The 19,343-nt window shown below is 36.4% G+C and overlaps 1 protein-coding gene across 3 annotated transcripts in view; it reads right to left on the bottom strand.

Annotated features, from left to right (window-relative positions):
* The window catches only part of bcl11bb (BCL11 transcription factor B b), a 29,976-nt gene extending 14,684 nt beyond the window's left edge, over positions 1-15,292 (bottom strand). The window contains exons 1-2 of one of the 3 annotated variants that reach the window (XM_059499084.1): positions 14,859-15,292; positions 7,921-8,274 (exon numbers count right to left, since the gene is read on the bottom strand). In XM_059499084.1, coding sequence (XP_059355067.1) covers positions 7,921-8,274; positions 14,859-14,922 — 418 coding nt within the window. In that variant the 5' untranslated portion in view covers positions 14,923-15,292. The remainder of the gene's footprint in view (positions 1-7,920; positions 8,275-14,858) is intronic. The other 2 variants (XM_059499085.1, XM_059499086.1) reach the window with 2 other exon arrangements.
* Between the last annotated feature and the right edge of the window lie 4,051 nt (positions 15,293-19,343).

Below are 19,343 nucleotides of genomic sequence, written 5' to 3'. Positions count from 1 at the left end.
CAGTTTCAGACCACACACACAAACTTCTAATCTAATATCCAACTTATCATTAAAATCCAAAGTTCTTAGTCCCTGAGATCTGCTCTTGGACTTTTTAAACCAGCTATCCAACCAGCCTCCCAGAAATCTACTTTTTTGTTTAAACAGTAGAACTTTCTTCTTTTACATATTCCATATACTGTGCATTATAATGTAAATCTATTTTTAATTATTTTATTTTTTATTTTATTACATACTCAAAGCAATGAAGAAGTATGTAGAGTAAGAAGAAACGTATCTACAGTTTTCGTATCAACAGTTATATACTGATTGACAACAGTGACGTTGACTACTCCATGCCAGTCTTATTTATTAGAACAAGTCTAAGGTAAAAGAGAGAGTGCCGGGTTCTCCATCGTGTGTCATCTCGCTCTCAGCCCTCCGCTGAAGCCCTCTTCATCCTCTGCTGGGGGAGATCAGCTTCTCCCAGGGCTGTTTTCACAATGATGCGTTTTCAGCTTTTGGCACAGATCCCCACATAGCTTATGGTTAAGAACAGTCTTTCATCTCGCCAATGCCTTTAGCAAACATACCGGGAGGGCCACATCTGCCGCACACTACATGCAAGAACAAGCCCTCACTGGCATGAATAAAAACTGATAAGATCGAGGGTTTATTCATTCAGTGGGCTTCCAGGGAGGGTATAATACTGAATTATCAAGGCAGCTCTAACCCTGCAAATCTTCAGCCTGTAATGTCATCAACCACTATCAACATGGCAGAGCAGCCCCCTCCCCTTATTTTGGAGTACTACATTCATGTTCAAGTACTCGCTGCTGATTTTTGAGATGGGAACAGAACAAACAAGACAGCTAATAAAAAAATTATAATAATAAGTGAGTGTGATCGCAGGCTAAGACACAAATGGTTAAAATTGGCAGAATGCAGTAGTCTGCAGCAAACCAACCTTTAAGATTATGAATTTGCAAGATGCAAACTGGCTTGTATATTATATTAAATTAAATAAGCAATGTAATTAATGGCCACAATTTGTTCTCACTGAATCCCCACTTTATTTTAAAAACAGCATTAACATACTGTAAAATACAGACCATATAGGCCATGAAAAACATTGTGATTTTTCCCCTTGTTTTTATGGTGCAAAAATAATTAGCAGGAGAATCAAACAGTAATAAAGGGATCCATCGGCAGTGTGACCTTGTGTAGTACAAATAAAGTATGCCAAAAAGTAGTAGTCTGCTGTAAACTGACCTACAAGATGAACTGTAGCGTGCAAACTGTTTTGAGCAATTTTTGTCGAATGATTTTCATGCATTACTTGATTTGCATTATTCTTTTAGTGTATTAGGTGCTGAAAAAAACACAGACAGCACATGCAAATAAACAAAATTATCAGTGGGCACAATTCGTTCCCAGTGAACTCCCACCATTATTATACTATAAAAAACAGACGGACTGAGAAAAAAAGTCGAGTTGTATTAGAACTACTTTACTTTTATGGTGCCACCCAGCAGGACTCCATACACAATGACAGACATTTGCCACCAAACTCTGACACTCAACCACAGCAACTGTCGAAAACACTGCAGTTTACTGCAGTATAATTCAATGCACGCACATGTTGCAGGTTTGAGAGAGTCGTAACCCAGAATCCTTCACAGTCTGAATGAGACAGCCGCCAGAAGAGCCTTCTCCTTTGGGCATCAGCATGTGTGTGGCTTGGCTGGCTTATTGTGACACACTAGTCAGTGTTTGGCAAATATCTCTCCACGCAAACACTTTCTCACCCTGCAGTGCCAAGTCTATCGTAATGTCTTACTGGTAAAGCCATCCTAATGTCAAGTGGATAAAAATGGGGTTGTGCTGAGAGAGAAAGAAAATAAAATATACTAAGATTTGTTTGCTTTGCTTTTTTTTGATTAAGACTGGAGAAAAAAAATGATAGAGATCCCACGAGTAATCTGATAAAACCTGAAAAAACTGTTGAGAAAAACAGCCTGAGATTAGTTTTCCAGCCTGGTTTTAGAGGGGTTTGGAATGAAGGAAGTACATTTTGGACACTTGATCGGGCTGGAAGACCTGCTGTACAATCAGCTAATCACCAGCTTGGCCAGGACGGGAGATCACTAGGGCTGCACTATATAAAAAATAAAAAAACTGACATTTTTGTTTTTATGCATCATATGCTGCCATAAGAAAAAAAATGAAGAAGATATAGCTAGCTGACTAGCTATATTTGGAAATATATTTTCAAGTATATTAGCTATATTTAACAAATGATTGGGTGATGTTTGGTGTGATTTCTGCATCGAACCTAAAAATAATTGAAAATTTAATGATTACATTTTTATTGAACAATTACTCCATAATTTTAGGATTGAACGATTTGGAAAAAACCCAAACGGAAACCTATTTCAGCACTGTGTTCATTTATACATTCAGCTCATTATATGGTATTTCAGCATCTCAGAGAACCTTGGTTCATTTACTGTGAACGGAGACTGTGTGCTGATTATACCCAACCTGAACCATTGTCATATCATCTCAACATCCTTGCAATTTCTTCTTAAATATTTTACTTGAATTCAGTCATAGGCTAATTTGACAAAAGAGCGATAGTGAGACAGAGAGGAAGACGGGAAAAAAGCATTACACATCTGGTCAACACCATCAGCACATGCTTAAATTTAGTGGCGACACTCACAGTCCAAATTAGTGGCGAGTTTTATTCCCTGCTGTGGAAGGAAAAATATCAAATCTGCTGCCATATGACTACAATAAAGTGGTATGTGGAGCGTTTGATGCCTTCATGTGGGAGACTTTAACTCTTTCCACCAGGGCTCGGCATGGAGCGCACATGCAGCGCTGTCCTGCTCTTTAATGCATCCAACATGGACCAGGTTGACCCCTGCCGGTAGACAGCACCAATCAGACTGTGACGGGGTGGTCTCGTTTGGACGGATCCCAAAAATAAGCCAGCCCGAAATCTCAGAGGCTCTAACCACAGGCACCCTTCAACAGATATGCTGGCATAGTTAGGGTGTCGCAAGGGATCATGGGTATGGGTTCTGTTAAGTGCCAGGCATGGTGGCTTTGAGTTTTAATTGCTAGAGGTCAGAGAGACTGAAACTCTACAGAAGACTATCCAACAAACATTATAGAGAGATCTAGTCCAATTTGGTTTTAACTGCAATTTTAAGTCAACATTTAAGTACTATGGCGGTACTTCATACATACACACTGGCTGAATGCTACAGTAGTTCATATGCCATGGTATTTACATAGTGCTTTAAAGGACATCAAACTATACTATGGTATGTTTTCCTACTATTTGTCTGTAGACTTAGAAAATGTATTATTAATTATGGCTGTAACATTATCTGACGAAGATGTACTGGTTTTAATTTAAATCGGAGTAGAGAATTTACTGCTGTTGAATTTGCTGAATTGAAAATGAATTGATCTTAATTTTTAACAGTGTTCTCAGCTGGTGTGTGGTAACCCAAAAATGGGTCACAGATCTGTTTGGATAAGGTTGCAGAGAGTAGGGCAAAAACAAATCTAAATGCACATAACAAAATGCAGCTACGTCTGAATGCGTACTTGCATAAAAACAATGCATAAAAACTGACGTGAAAGGGTGAATATTCTTTTTTTCTTTTACTTTAATGGCAAAGAATGTGTGTCCAATAAAACACAAGGACAGGTCGTGTGACATGTTTGAAAACCATTTACAAAGAAAAGAAAATATGAAACAGATGACATTAAATACTCTTTTCCATTCATAAAGAGGATAAATATGGTGTGTGTGACCACAATGTGCTTTTAGCAGTGAATTATTGGCTGCCGAGAGAAAGAAACCATCAAAATGAAATTTACATTTATAAAGCAAACACCCAAACTATAACGACTGTAAATCACTATTCTGTGGTTTGCTTATGCATTTATAAAATTGCTAATTTTTTTTTCTGTACAGATTTTAAGTACAGCTTTTTTGACTTGTTTATTTAATTGTGTACTGTAATTATTTTGTCCAACATATAATATGGGTCCTATAGCAAACACACTGAAGTAATATTGACGTACACTAAAAATACATTTTAATACTAAATCAGTTTGGATAAAAGGATACAGGATAACCATAATATAATTAATGGTGTAAACGTGTGAAAACAATGTTTCACTGCACTTCTGGATCTGTGGTTCATTTTGCATAAAGATGTTCAGAAACAAAGAGCACCTGATAATTTGTGCATTTGCAAAATGAGTACTTAAGACGGTAACTTCATGAAATTCAAAGGCTGTCCGTGAACTTGCTAAAGACACTTTGTGTTTAGAAAAAACAATGTATTCTCTGAACTTCAAAAACATTTCTTCTCTTTTAACTACAGTATTCAGACGAGCTGTTTTCATATGCCAGGATATTAGCAAGAGTTTGGACACAAAAGAGAGGAAAAAGGACAGTGAAACTGACTCATCAAATTCACTTTCTATTCTGCTTCAGCCTCTGACACACACATACACACACACACACACACAGTCTGAAACAGTGTGTCACAGTAACCCCTAACCACAACCCGAATGCTGGACATCAAATGCTGCAACGTGAAAACAGATGATCAGAGGTAATTAACGCAGTTTCATATGCAAATTTAATTAATGCAAAACTACAAAGTCATTATGCAAATGGCATCTTCTTGAGCCGCTGTGCAAATTTTTATCACTTGGAACAGGGATCAGTCTCCCATCTTTAGAAACTCTCTCACAACAACACACACACACTGACACACACATTGTTCTTTAAGGATCATGTGTGAATAGTGTATTTATTTTAAACTTCTTTCCATTGAAGCCAGACTGGGGCCATCAGAGCAGACAGCTGAGAGGCAGGAAGACACGATTTGGCACAGGAGTGAGACAATGAGACTGTTAGACCGGCACGGTATGAATATTCATGACACTGATTACTTTCCATGATTAAAGCCTACTCTAATATTTAAATGAGCGCATGCTAGGTGATTAGAGGAGCGTTGGAAAGGACAAACGCATGATGCGGGACACTTTCTGCCGCGTTCATGGAGTATGATTAGCTAGATAGTTCAGTGATTGATTAGAAACTAAGGGCAGTTTCACATATGAGGGATAAGATTTGAAAATAGCATGAATGATGCTGGTATGCACTTGATGGAGGCATATCATTAAAAACTGCAGGTAACTGGCACTTCCCTTGAATACGGTACATATTGGCGTCCTGTTAATGATTCAGCACAGCAGACGTATGAATCTCATATCATCAAATCCCAAATCAACTATTATCTAATGAAAATAATCCTAGCATGAAAAGTAACTAGTAGCTAGTTTGAAACATTTCAAATGTCAGAATCTTCTATATTAGAGGAACAGAGAAAATTAACTTTTTTGACATAGGAATAAATATGTGAGTATTAAGTAACAGAATTTAAAAACAGTAAAAAAATTAAATAAAAAAGGGTAACAATATTTAATGTGATTTCGTTACACATACATGTGTAACCTTACCCTAGCCCTAACCATGACTCTATAGTAAGTACATGTAGCAGTCAATTAATATGACTGATTGCTTAAACGAGGCTTTCATTTTTGGTGCTTTGCTCAGTTATTTTTCTTCCATAGAACAGCAAAAGAGATATTTAGCAGAATGTTCATGCTGCCTTTTTCCAAAATAAAGTGAATTGGGTTTGTTGCTCCAAAAATAAATCTATATGAGTCACACACTGTAAAACTAAAAATTTAAAAATTTAATTTAAAAACAATATTTTTTGTGTGAAGGACAGACAGAAAGTTTACTGAAAATCTTCTCAAATCCTATTTGCACATACAAATATCCCATCAGTTATCTATTGCATGTGTGAACGTTTTAAAGCTGTGTTTAGTTAATTAATAATTAAGTTAATTTAATTAAGAATTCTTAATTTTAAAAAAATATTAATTTGTCATTACTGATTTTAAATATTTATGTATTTAAAAGTAATTTAATAAAAATGCATGCATAAATGTGACATTCAAAGTCAGTAAACTCGTTCATTAATAATAAAAAAATACAAATTCCCAGAATCGGAATCATATCAGAACCTGCAAGTGCCTAAAGATTCAATTCAATTTCAGATTTTTCAACACGTGCCATTTGCAATACAATATTAAACAATGACAACATTTTCAAAATGTCTTTTTCTGTCAGCTATGTTTTAACGAAAACTACTAAAACTACTTTTGAACAGAAGCACAATTCTAGCATTAATTAAAACAGTTCCACTGAGATATGAAGGGGTTAACGCACACCCATCAGGTTTGGCGTTTTGGCCCAGAGCATGCATGGCTTTGCCTCTAGGCTGCCATAGCTCCATATTGTATTTAATTAGCCCCTATTAAATATAATCTAATTTGGCTGCAACTTAAGACAGTTAAGTGGCAATCTAATGTGTTGAGCAAAGCTTTCATGCTCTGGAAATATTTAATTCAAGCCTAAAGCACCTTCCCGCCCTGCATTTCTGTGGATAACCTTGACGGCTTCTCCACTTCTGTCAACATAGCAAAACTAAAGCAAAACTTGTTCAGTAAAAACTTCAGATAAAAACAAAAAAACAAAAAAAAAAAAAACTCAAGATTAAAAGCTTTGAAAGGTCACATTTAAACAAATACAGAAAACTAATAACCTTGTATATTTCAAAAAAAAAAAAGAGAGGAAAGTATTGACAAGGCTGAAGCCTGCTGACTAGCGTAGGCCAGCAAACGTGTGCATGTGTTTGATTGTCTCTATTTGTCATATCCTGACTAGCAAGTGAAGCATTTCCTTGTCCAGGCTGTGTGTGCTGAGAGGACGGTGGGCGGCACTGTGCTGGAAGATAACATATGGCCCCTCCAGGGCCCACATGCTAAACTGAGTCTTTAACCCTCTAAAGGAGGAATCTTCTTCATTAATCCCCACACTATGTCTCTTAGCACTTGAATTTTAATGGGCTTTCTTAGCCTTTTTTCTTAATACTATGATATTTCTCCCAAACACGTCGGGTGAGGATTTCTGGAGTTTTTTTCCTCTTAGAGAACTGGTTTCAGCTGCTGGCGCACTCATGGCTGTTATGTTTCACTTAGAGATGAGAGAAAGTGAGAGAGAGAGAGAGAGAGAGAGAGAGAGAGAGATGCTGCATCTTGCTCTAATAAAATTATGCAAGGGGTGTTAATCCCTCTTGAAGGAGGGAAGAGTTAAAAGAAGAGGACCTTTTGAAAGAAGCAATCCAGTCAGAACTGGTGAACAGTTTGTGTTGTAATAAAGAGAAAGTGTGCATTTAAAGCTACACTTAAATGAACCGTTCACCCCAAAATGATTATGCATCCTCATATCACCACAGCTCCATATTATTGTTATTATCTTTCATATTTTTCAAAAGGAAAAGCAAGGCTGAATTTCTGAGCTGTTCAGAAAAAGATCCCAAAAGGTCTATAAAGCAGCATAAAAGTACCCAAATTGCAATATTCCAAGTCGTACAGTAGACTTGTGGGATGAACAGATGAAAATGAATTGATTTTTCAAACTATTATCTATATCAAATTTTAAGTTCCACAAATACTTTTTTATTTAATAACTGTATCTATTTCATACAGAGCCCCGCATATGACATGCAAGAAAAAATAAATAAAATGTCCAAACGATTACTATTTTGTTCCCTTGATTTGCTAAATCGTGCGCACAATTTACTAATTCATTCTCTCGATTTATAAATCGTGCACATGATTCAGCCTACCATTTTTTTTCTGCGTGCCATGTGTGGTTGATTTCAAGTATATAAGTAAATATTTTTGTGTGTGTGGGTGTGTGTTTGTCATTTGCCAAGCTTCAGACTATTAAAGCTTCCCCTCCTCCAGCCCTCGGTGTAAAACACCTACCTGTTGGGACGCCCTCCTGCTTGGGGCAGATTCCTCTGGCGGGTGTCAGTCGTTTTTCCTCCTCTCTTGGAGTGACCTGGATCCCAACCTCTACCGGTCCAGACCTCCGGCAGACTTCTGTCCGTGGCGGTCTGGGGGAAGGGGAGCCGCCGCAGTCAGTCGGTTTTTTTTCAAAACAGGAGCTAGATCCGGGACACAGTCTCCTTTTGTGCTCGATAAACACTAGAATATCTCCCAGGGGGAAGTTAGTTTGACATTGACCGCAGGTCAGCAGGTCACTCTCTCCGGCTCCGCCCACAGGGCTGGCTATGGAGCCCTCCGATGGGCACTGATCCACCCCTGCATCATGATCTGCTGCAACAGAGCAGTGAAAATAGAGGACAAATGATCAATTAATGCATGACTCTATTTTAACCACATTATGATTCATAATATTAAGTGGCTTACAATAATACATTTTTAGCTTCAACAGCTCAGTTTGCCACAGAGAGTTTCAAATAACTGAGATAAAATTCTACCAATGTATTCTGTCTAAATTTGAATATTTTTTTCATCATCAATTTCTTGTTACATTTTTACTCTATAAACGTCAAAGCCAATGTTTTGCTCACCTAAGTCTTACAGGATTTCAATTGTTCGTCAAGATATATATATATATATATATATATACTATTCACCAAGTCCAGACTGAAAAAGCACCACAGTGCTAAAATGTTATTGATTATACTGATTATTAATACTTTTTCTTCTTTTTGTTTCTTTTAATTTATATCTGAATTATATTTTGACTGTTCTGTTTCTTTTATTTTTTAATCTACTGCTATTAAAAGACCATTGCATCATTATTTTTTATTTATCCCTGTCATTCATGCTGTTCCTTTTTTAACACTAAACATTACATAATTTTAAGATAAAAAAAAAAAACACCATAAAATAGTTTGTACATATCAGGCACTATATTGCAAATCATATTTGATGAAAAGGGCAGATTTTTAGTGAAATATGTCTTAAAAGTGTAATGTGTCACAAAAAAATAAAAAATAAAAAATATATTATGGGTAATAACAGAAGACCAATCAGTCAATTAGATTATTTTTATGCTGCTTTTTGTCATTTATGGAGGTTGATGGGCATTGTCACATTTAACTATTATTGAATGGAAAAGAGCTGCATAAAGATTCTTCAAAATGTATCCTTTTTTATGGAAAAGCATATCCAAGTTTGGAATGTGAACATGAGCGTGGCTAAATAATGACAAACAAAATATTTTATTGCATTTGACTTTTATATATCTTTTAAATCTCTCTTCATAGCTCTTATATAGCTCTATATTATGTACACAATTTTAAATTAACATTTTAGTCTATATAAAAAATGCAATAACACAAATACATATGCCTTGCCTTGACTAGTTTGAATTTAAAATAGTTTGTTTAACTAATTAAAGTATCAGTCAAGTTTCTAAATGACAAATTGTTATTGGTGTGTCTGTGATTTTTGTTCTTCAGTTATTGGGAGCTGCAAATCTGTTGGCTATCAAACTAGTCCAGACATGATTAACTTGCTTGTTTTGGGTATTGCATGTACTGTAGACTCTAGACGACAAATGAGTTCTTTTACAAGTTACATGTGTCTGATTCTGTCTTCATAAAGCACAATTCACAGCTCACACAGCATAGATTAACACCTGTGAACTGCACAGTTAGATCAGTGGAGAGTGTATGTGTGTGTGTGTGTGTGTGTGTGTGTGTGTGTGTGTGTGTGTGTGTGTGTGTGTGTGTGTGTGTGTGACAGGTAGTACAGTCGAAGCCTTGCAGTGGTATCGGTGTTTCCGGTCTACTTCTCTGCATGCTGGACGGATGCTGGAGAGGTGCACATGCACCGTACAGGTATGTCGCAGCAGACAATCTTGCACTTACAAAAGCCGCAAAACCGCCTCAAAATACACTCTCAGGCATGTCAGTGCGTCACAGGTGCATGTTGGGAACAGTGGTTAAGGAGCTTCATAAACAGCCGTTTTGTATGTCAAAAACAGTTACATCTTTATCACTTTGTACCCTCACGAAATTCCCTATTTGGCATCCCAATGCCATTTCCCTGTATAATTATCAATGACGAAACAGTCAACGCACACTATTTGCTGTGAAATGCATCGGACTCAACACAAAACCAAACTGAGATACAAAACAGATTCACAGAGAGCATTAAAACAGCAGCAGTATGAAATCAACTCCAGTCTCTGCCTGAGGGACAAACACACTCTTGAACACACACTGGTTGGCTGTACTCTCTTAAATAAAAGTTATTTATTGGCATCTATAGCTCAAGAAGAAACTTTAACATCCATGGAACCTTTTCAGTTCACAAAAAGTTCTTTACATTATAAAACATTCAGCACACTAAGAAAAAACAGTTCTTTTAATAACTGAAAGGTTCTTTGGGGAACCCAAAATGGCTCTTCTGTGGCATAACTGCATAATAAATAAATAACTAAATACGAAATCTGTAAAACCCCCTTTGGAACGATTATTGTTAAGAGTGTAGGAGCCTTGGGAACAGCATCAGTAACTTAACTCCTGTAGAACTCAATTCTTTTAAAACAATATTCTTGATCTGTATTCAATTTAGAACCTCCGCCATCACAGAGCCGACCAAAGTCAGTTTGAGCAGCATGTGATATCTAAACAGAACATCACATACATGATCTGCACCGGGCCGCTGCCGCACACTCAGCTGTCGGCTGACAGGAGACCCCCCAGAGCAGTGAAGGAATGCCAAGAAGGAGAACACAAACATCGTGGGCTTGGCATGGACCCAATGCCACGGAGGGTGTGCTGGGTGCCAGCCACGGCGTCCAGGACGGGCCAGACGCAATAGAAGAAGGTGTATGTGAGACAGCAGATAATGTACGTGCTGTCATATTTCAATCAGAAGCCGAAACTTAAATCTTTATAGAAAATAAAAAAAGTGTGTAAAGATGCAGTAAAGCTGATATATCATGTACTGCGTAATGATCTTTTTTTTAATAATTTTTTTTACAAACTGTGGAGCTCATGCAGCTCGAATGCTGCTGTTGTTAAAGCAAACAGATTTTCTGAAAGTAATGTTCTTTTTTATTATTATTCAACTTTTTACTGAAACTGTTATGTTGATTATATGATGCACAATTTTAAAAACATATTGAGAAAATTCACTTTTATTAGTGGTCTAAGATTTTCTAATCTCACTTCATGTGAAAAGAGGAAAAGATTTACGTAAAGAGGAAACCAGTACATATAAATAAATAACAAAGAGAATACTCTATTAAAAAGCATTTTAGTAATACATAGTAATTAGAGTAATAAAAGAAAGCATATAACCATTTATATTTGTGATCATATAAATGTTTAATAAGTAGTCATAAAAAATACTGATCAACTATTTTGAGTAACTATGAAAAAGGATTAATCATTTTAAATAATAAATCATTTGAGGTCAATTTTATTGAGGTTATGGCTCTGAATTAAAATAATAATAAAAATAAAAAATAACAGTGACAGAGACAGCGCATTCAGAACAAAGATTTTGAGTGATATATTTTTGCGGATCCGTTAACGTCTTCAGCATGTGTTAAAAGATTTTGTCTAATGTGATTTTTGAGCTCACCAGGTGCATTTCCAAAAAAAATACAAATAATCCATGTGCTTGATTACGTCTGTTTCTTATCTTCGTTTAAGGCCTGTACACTGTCAACTGCTTCTGGATGTGTGCCAAACAAATGCACAGAGTTCTTAAATGCACGTGTGACACTCTTCCGAACCCCAAAATTTCACATAAAGCTGTGTGCTCGAAATCAGAACCACAAATATTATTTTAAAAAGTTGGTTGAAGGCAAGGACATGAAATGTTTAGGAGCAATGAGCACAGTGGGCAGAGCGTCTACATTACTGCTCCCCAGGGTGAAATCTATACTCCAATAAATTGAATTAATTACCTTTAGTGTAAGATAAGAGATTTATACTGAGCCTGTTGTGGGAATGATACACTTGGGAGGAGAGATAGCAATTCAGGGTATTAACCATAACCATATAAATACAGTTATCACGTTTCTTGAAGGCAGTAATCAGATTCTCAAAGAAAACACACACACACACACACACACACACACATACACCCTCTCTATCACTTTCTCTCTCGTAAGGACTTACAGCACCCCCTATCAGCTTCAGCTGTGCACATTTACACTCCACCGAAGCTGAAGCAAACCAGCAAACACGACACTCATAAAATAAACTGAAATATTGTGCGGTGGAATAGAGACTCGCCTAGAATATTTGCCAAGTCAGGTCAAACGAGTCCGATCGGCGGGTAACCACACGTCCATCAAACAGCTCTCGGCTCACACGGTCTGTGAAATAAGTTTTCTCGAAGGCAGTGCTAACACATACAAAAAGGGTGGACATCACCATAAAGTCACGCTTAAAGAAGAGAGCCACTTGTAAAAGGCTGATGTGACCCTTTCCACTCTTAGAAATCAAAGGCGCTGTGGTCCGGCGGTTCATGCCTTGCGTTTTAACAGCATGATGGCCACTAAAAGATCATGGAAAACATCATGTAAACATTCAAAGAGCTGACATTCACAGCCATTAAAGAATCATTTTACATTTTAAGAGCCAGTAAGGGCCCTAATGGACGGCCCCCACCCACATTTGAACATTTCAAGCAAGCCGTCCAAAAGTCAGGGTGTGTGAACCAGAGACAAACTATACTCATGTAATGAATCATACATGTTCACAAAATGTACATGCTACTTATGAAAAAAAAATTAAAACTAAACTAATCAGGTTATTTGGCACTGAGGCGGTTTGCAGAAATCTAAATACGAGCGGTTTCATCTCTTAGACTTCCTGAAGAACCCGTATTTGCATCCGCAAGAGCCCTGCCATTTTAGGCTGTGGCTCGAGACGTCTGCTTTAATGCACACACCTGTACATGTACATGCGGGCGGAGAGTGCACCCCGCGTTTATTTCAAGACGTGAAGTATGTTGATATTCCTGTTCCTTGATTTTCTCTCTGAGTGTGATCTATAGGTCTTGTCGCTCTGGGCAGAATCTCTCTATTGTGCAACCTCCAGCTAACTGACATGTTTTGTGCCAAAAGCATTGACATAGCCAAATGAGGGCACTTTGGTTTTCCCCTGCAGACAGACAGACAGACACCCCAGAAAGAGCCGGAGATGACTGGAATGGAGGTTGGCGTGCAAACCTGAACGGAGTCCACTTAAAAAGTGTCGGTTTACACTCTGTACACATGCGATAGAGTGTATAGAGCGCACAATGTAAACTACACATTTGCCAACTGACACACACACATCGTCAGACTAATTATGTTTGAGCTAAACACGTATTTGAGACACAGTATAATGATTCTGCTCGACACACATTACACTGGACAGGTTTTGCTGTACAAACATACATTTTTAAGCAAGCACTAATATATAAAATGGTTTAGTATTTATTGGTCACAACAACTGGAAAGAAACCAAAAGAAATTAATAAAATATTATTATTCAGAGAAAATAAAAACTAAAAACAGCTAACTGTCTGCTAAATAAACAGCATCAGGTGAAATAAGCTGGCAGACTTGCAGTGGTTTGAATTGAAAGGCCACCGCTCCCTGTAAGCCCACCCACTCCTTTAACACATTTTGCTCATCTCCTGTGGTGAACATTTCTAAAAATAAAATCATTCGTAAAATATGTAAAATATTTTGTGTTTTTATCAGGAATTGTTTGATCAATACAAACACTTCTTCTATAATAAATTGAAACATATTTAAAATAGAAGCAATTTCGCAAATACTATGGGTGTATGGGATAAATCATATCTGTTATATGCAAATCGTGGATAAACCTTCCTAGTCTAGTCTATGAATTTTTTTTTTATGTAAACACTTTGCATTATGTCACTCTGAAAAGTTTACATTGCAACTAATTTATGCTTCTTTTTATTGTGCTAGAAAAGCTTTTAAGGGAATGAAAAAACTAGGCAAAAGAAAACGTAAGGGTTTAGAGTACTTTAGTGCTTTTATACAAAGGTTTACTAGTGGAAAGAGTGTGTGAAGCATCTTAGATAAAAAGATAAATTGAAGAGGTATTTTTTTTTTCCAAGGTCCATTGCATGTGGACCCTGATATTGTAAAACAGAGGTTAGGATAAAAATAAACTCATTTAAAACGCATAAGCACTTTTGTATTTTTTAGATGCAAATGAACACCAGACTACCCAGCAAAGATGGAGCCTTTTAAATAAACTACATCTAGTAAACTTGATAAGCCATGCGTGCTTGTGTATATGTGTGACAATAACCGAAAATAGGTGAGTGTATGTGTGTGTGTGTGTGTGTGTGTGTGTGTGTGTGTGTGTGTGTGTGTGTGTGTGTGTGTGTGTGTGTGTTTTAAGTGGGACAGAGCATAAAGTGTGGGTCTCCCAAAACTGTATGCTATGAATTTTGTTTTATGTTTAGCACATTGAGATTGTTCAAATTAATCATTCACATTAAATAATAAATCATTTATCATTATAGTAATAAATTAATAGTGTTTTAAATAAATAAATAAGCACATTAAAAAACGAACAGGCCTCAATTGTTGGTTATAGATCATCAATAAATATAGCCTTAAAAGGAAACCTACAACTTGGCTTGACGTTATTATTTTTGGCTCTAATTAAGTTAACCTTTTTTAATTAGGACAGTGCACATAATTACATTTTCCAAAACAACTTATATGCTTGACTTAATGATGGTTTTATACGCTGATGATCCTAAATGTGCAAAACACATGTAACACTGCAACATTAAAAAGCAAATCAGAAAGAAAGAAAGTTTTCTTTGCCCTTCTGCTTCGTAGTAATGAGGGAATGGCAGTGGGATAAAGGTGCCAGAGGTCTTGTACTCACTCGGTAGGTTCTCCCTCTGTGTGAGGGACAGATGCTGTGGGTTGCCTTGCTTCCGTCGGGACATCGCCCCGCATTTACAGCAGCATCTCACGGACACTCGGACTTGTGTGCGCGCTCCAGAAGAGCTCTCCAAACTTTCCCCCACAGTCCGGGTCCGGCTCCACTGCGCTCGCTCACGCGCTAGTCTAGTCCTTATCACGGCACAAACTAGCACTTGTGCTCTGTGAACAGACTAAATTGTATCCGGCTGTCGTGAAGCATTAACTAAGTGCCACCTAACCTGAAAAAGTAACCCTAAAACCGTGTCTCAAAATTCAAATATTCTTTCTTTAAAAATCCCTAAAAACATGAAGACCGTTGTTGTCCTGCTATAATGGAAATCCCAGATCCGTGGACGGCGGGCTCGCCAGGTGAGAGAAGTCTTTGGCACTGTCCTCCATAACGGCTGAACCTCTGAAGACAACACCTCCTCTCCAGATCAATCAGGACCCGAGCAATTACGTCTCGCGTTCACGCCGCTCACAGGGAGGACCCGGCCCCCGTGTGTGTGTGTGTGTGTGGCAGGGGTTGCCTCTGAAGAATGGAATGGGATTCAAGTTCAAGTACGGACGTGATGTGACGTGTGGCGCTGGGGGCGACTAGTGGCGGCAGTTTGGGTACATAGGGGTCTCCGTGCCCACCAGGCACGCTCCCGCGTCTCGCTGCACTGTTAAAATTTTTGTTTTGTTTAAAAATTGGCAATTTTAGTGCTCGTTTATGTTGCAGGTCAAAACCTTCAAATCCATTAAATGAAATAACATAGGCTATAAACATAGGCTACTTAAACAAGTTACATTTGATTTGCACTTTCCAATACAACTTACTGATAACAGAAACAAAGCACATGCTAAATTAACATAGTTTCAAAAACACAAAACCCACATATGACATGTAGTAAAATAATGCAATAAACGGAGTAACAAAACATCAAAATGAATAGGCCTATAACTGATGATAAAATAAAATAGCCTATTATAAAAAGTGATGTGTCACGCAGAGTCTGGGACGTCATTTTACAGGCTTGCATTGTAAATTATGAGGTGAAATAAATTAATGTTTTAATATTATAACATGTCATCTAATGGCAGTTCATGCTTTTTAGCTACTTCACAGACAAAAATAATAATACATGTAAACTGTAAAATTAAATGTAGTGGTTCAATCGAAAGGTAGCCTTCCTATATATATATATATATATATTACTGAAGCGTTTTACATATATGTTTTTCGGTAAAATAAAACAGTATGTTCGCATCTCTGTTTGAACTAGTATTAGCCATCAATTTTAGCAGAAAAATAAAAAATAATAATAAAAAAGCTTTTTACACTGTCTTGTGGATATACTATAGCCTTAATGACGCACAATTTTACAGAATTAACTTAATAACTGTGTATTTTTGCTGAACTAAAGTACGTAAAGTACGAACGGGCGCTAAATTTTAATAAAATGCTGTGCTTAAGAGGGAAAAAAATGGTCCTAACATCATATGCTGTCTTTTGCATGTAATTTACAGTAATAGTAGCCTAGTAGTAGTTATAATGATAATAATAATAATAATTAATTAATTAACCAGTCTGTACACACTGCAGATCCCCAGTGCTGAGATTCAAGGTATGTCATTTTGCGTGCAGGGTCCCCAGCACATGTGTGTCCTGTTTCCATTTAAGCCAATAGCGACACCTGATGGTCTTGTTTGGACCTAAAGCGTGTTCATAGAGATTAGGGTTAAGGCCAAGTTTCCCCACATCTGCTCCACATCAACACATATCAAGAAAAAAGAGGCTAGAAGAGAGTTGTCACAAGGGCTATATTAGTCTATCTGAGTACTGAAGGTTTTGAATTAAAAGTCCCATTACATAAATGTGTATTTTCTTGCTGTTGTTTTCCTTTGTTGGTCTCAAACACTTAAGAAATTTTAGACTTCACTTTGTGAATCCTAAAAATATTAGGTATGTGCTTATAGAGAAATAAAAAATATCTTAAAAAATTTAAGTACCCTGACAAATAACAAAACAAAAACAAAAATTAGTCCTATAGGCTCTCTAATTTAATCCAAATAATAGAGCCTACAACAAATTTGTTAAGCACATTTTAGGGATTTTAATTAAATTACATCTTGCCTTCTATCCATCACAGCAGATGAACTATGATACATGGAATATCACTTCACACTGAAGCAATAACTTGCATTCAGTGTATACAGTCAGTGTAGTCAAGCCCCAGAGCAAAGTCAGATTCATCAATAATACATGATTTTTTCCATTAAGGGTTACCGTTGTTGCCCCGGGGAGAGGAACACTATTATACAATGGCAGCACGTAAGACACTGAAAAAAGTTGATGCTGTTATTTGGTCGTGTGTCTCAATAGTGGCTTGCCTATGTACAGGTAGACTGCATTTTTTGGGCATCACAGACACGTTCCCACACGCTCACATGGCTCAGTGACCTGCAACACATACACTGTCTCTGTCTTCACTCTGAAATGTCTGGATGGTGATTAAGAACAGAATACACCATGCAGGATTTTTTGGGACACACACACACACACACAAAAAAAAAAAAATATTATGTACTGTATATCCTGTAAAAATGTTAAGTTGACCAAATAATTTTGCATTACACTAAACAGATTGAAATGTATCAAATAATATGACTAATGAAACCCTTTTTCACACATATGTTGCATAACACTTTCTTGAGACTGAGACTTTAACTGTTATTTATACATTGAGGCTATATTTGCTCATAAAAGGCCTATGCAATCTAATTATATATATCTTTTTTAAAAAAGTCAGAATTTGACAAAGATTTATAAACTTTCCAACAAAAGGCATTTAATTAAAACATTGTTAAACAGTTAAATAGATTAATGTATTTGACTTACTGTAAAAACTGTTTATCAGCTGAAACTAAACTGGGAATAATATTTAAAATATGGTAGCATCAACAATAATGGCAAGCATAATGTTTATGATCTTATTGATTATTGGCCTTAGTGTAGTTTGTCATGCCCACAGTGGACTGAATGTCTGAGTCTTAAAATCGCGGTCAATTTCGCCATCTAGTGGATTTATTTGCACAACTCAGTCTTCAATATTCACTACCTTTAATTAAACAGCAAAATTTCATTCCTGGGCCATTTTAACATTTAAAATCGATAAACATACATTAAACTGTGTCTTATCATTTGTCAAAGCTAAATTCTATACTGTATAAACACATTTTGAAACTCATTTTGAAACATTAACTAATGGCAATTTATAACAACGACAAATTATAAAGAATTACCAATTAATCACAACAATAAACTATCTAACATGAGGAATTATCTGTTTTACTGTGTCCGTGGTTATAAAATGCATCACTTAATAAGCTAGTCTCTCTGTGTGGGATAATTGCGATCAAAGAATATAGGCTATTTATATATGTATCTCATTTGGTAATTGTTTATTACTAAGTGTCTTCATACTAAATGTGCCATTAGGCTACTTATTGATTACTTTATCTTGTTTCCATAGGTGGAGTTTGGGTACGTGGTTTTAATTCCTTGCAAATTTAATATTTTATTTATTAAATTTTGTTGATAATTTGTTGGCACACTTTGGGTCCCTTAGTACCAATTGAACATCGTTTAAACGACACAGCCTACCTGAGAATTGTTTCTGACTATGTCCATCCCTTTATGACTACAGTGTACCCATCCTCTGATGGCTACTTCCAGCAGGATAATGCACTATGTCACAAAACTCAAAAAATCGCAGACTGGTTCTCGAACATGAAAATGAGTTCACTTTACTCAAATGGCTTCCAGAGTCACCAGATCTCAATCCAATAGAGCAGCTTTGGGATGTGGTGGAATGGGATATTCACATCATGGATGTGCAGCCGACAAATCTGCAGCAAGGTGATGAAAGGTAGGTGATTTTAAAATGGGTTGTAGAGTGGAAACATTGAATATTCTTTTTGAGCTTTGATGTATTGTACACATTTAGAATAAACACAGTTTTAAGTTAAATTAAAAAAAAAAAAAAAAAAAATGTTGCTCCAGCTATTTGAGTTGTATCCCTGGAACACTTAATATTGTGTTTTTAGTTAAATCTATATCATGATTTTAATGGTAAAAGACAATAAATGCTACAGTAAAAACCTATTAATTGGTAAACGGTAAATTTTTTCTTACTATACTGAAAAACTGCAATTGAAGTTTCATGTAATTTTATGGTAAAATACAACTTTTGGAAGTGGAACAAGAACTTATAATTTAAAGTGAAAAAATTCCCTGAATTTTGTTACATTTCATGTTTTATGTTTGTTTGTTTTTTTTCCATTGAAATAAGTATGTTTATTTTTTTTAACCTTTCATGTTTATTAGGGTTTTATGTTACATCTAATGTTGATAAATTAACGTTTATTGTATTATCTCAGAATTATGCGTGTAACCATG

The sequence above is a fragment of the Carassius carassius genome, chromosome 18 (assembly GCF_963082965.1).
Source record: "Carassius carassius chromosome 18, fCarCar2.1, whole genome shotgun sequence".
In the NCBI taxonomy this organism is placed as follows: domain Eukaryota; kingdom Metazoa; phylum Chordata; class Actinopteri; order Cypriniformes; family Cyprinidae; genus Carassius; species Carassius carassius.
This window is presented reverse-complemented; position numbering and strand designations above follow the sequence as displayed.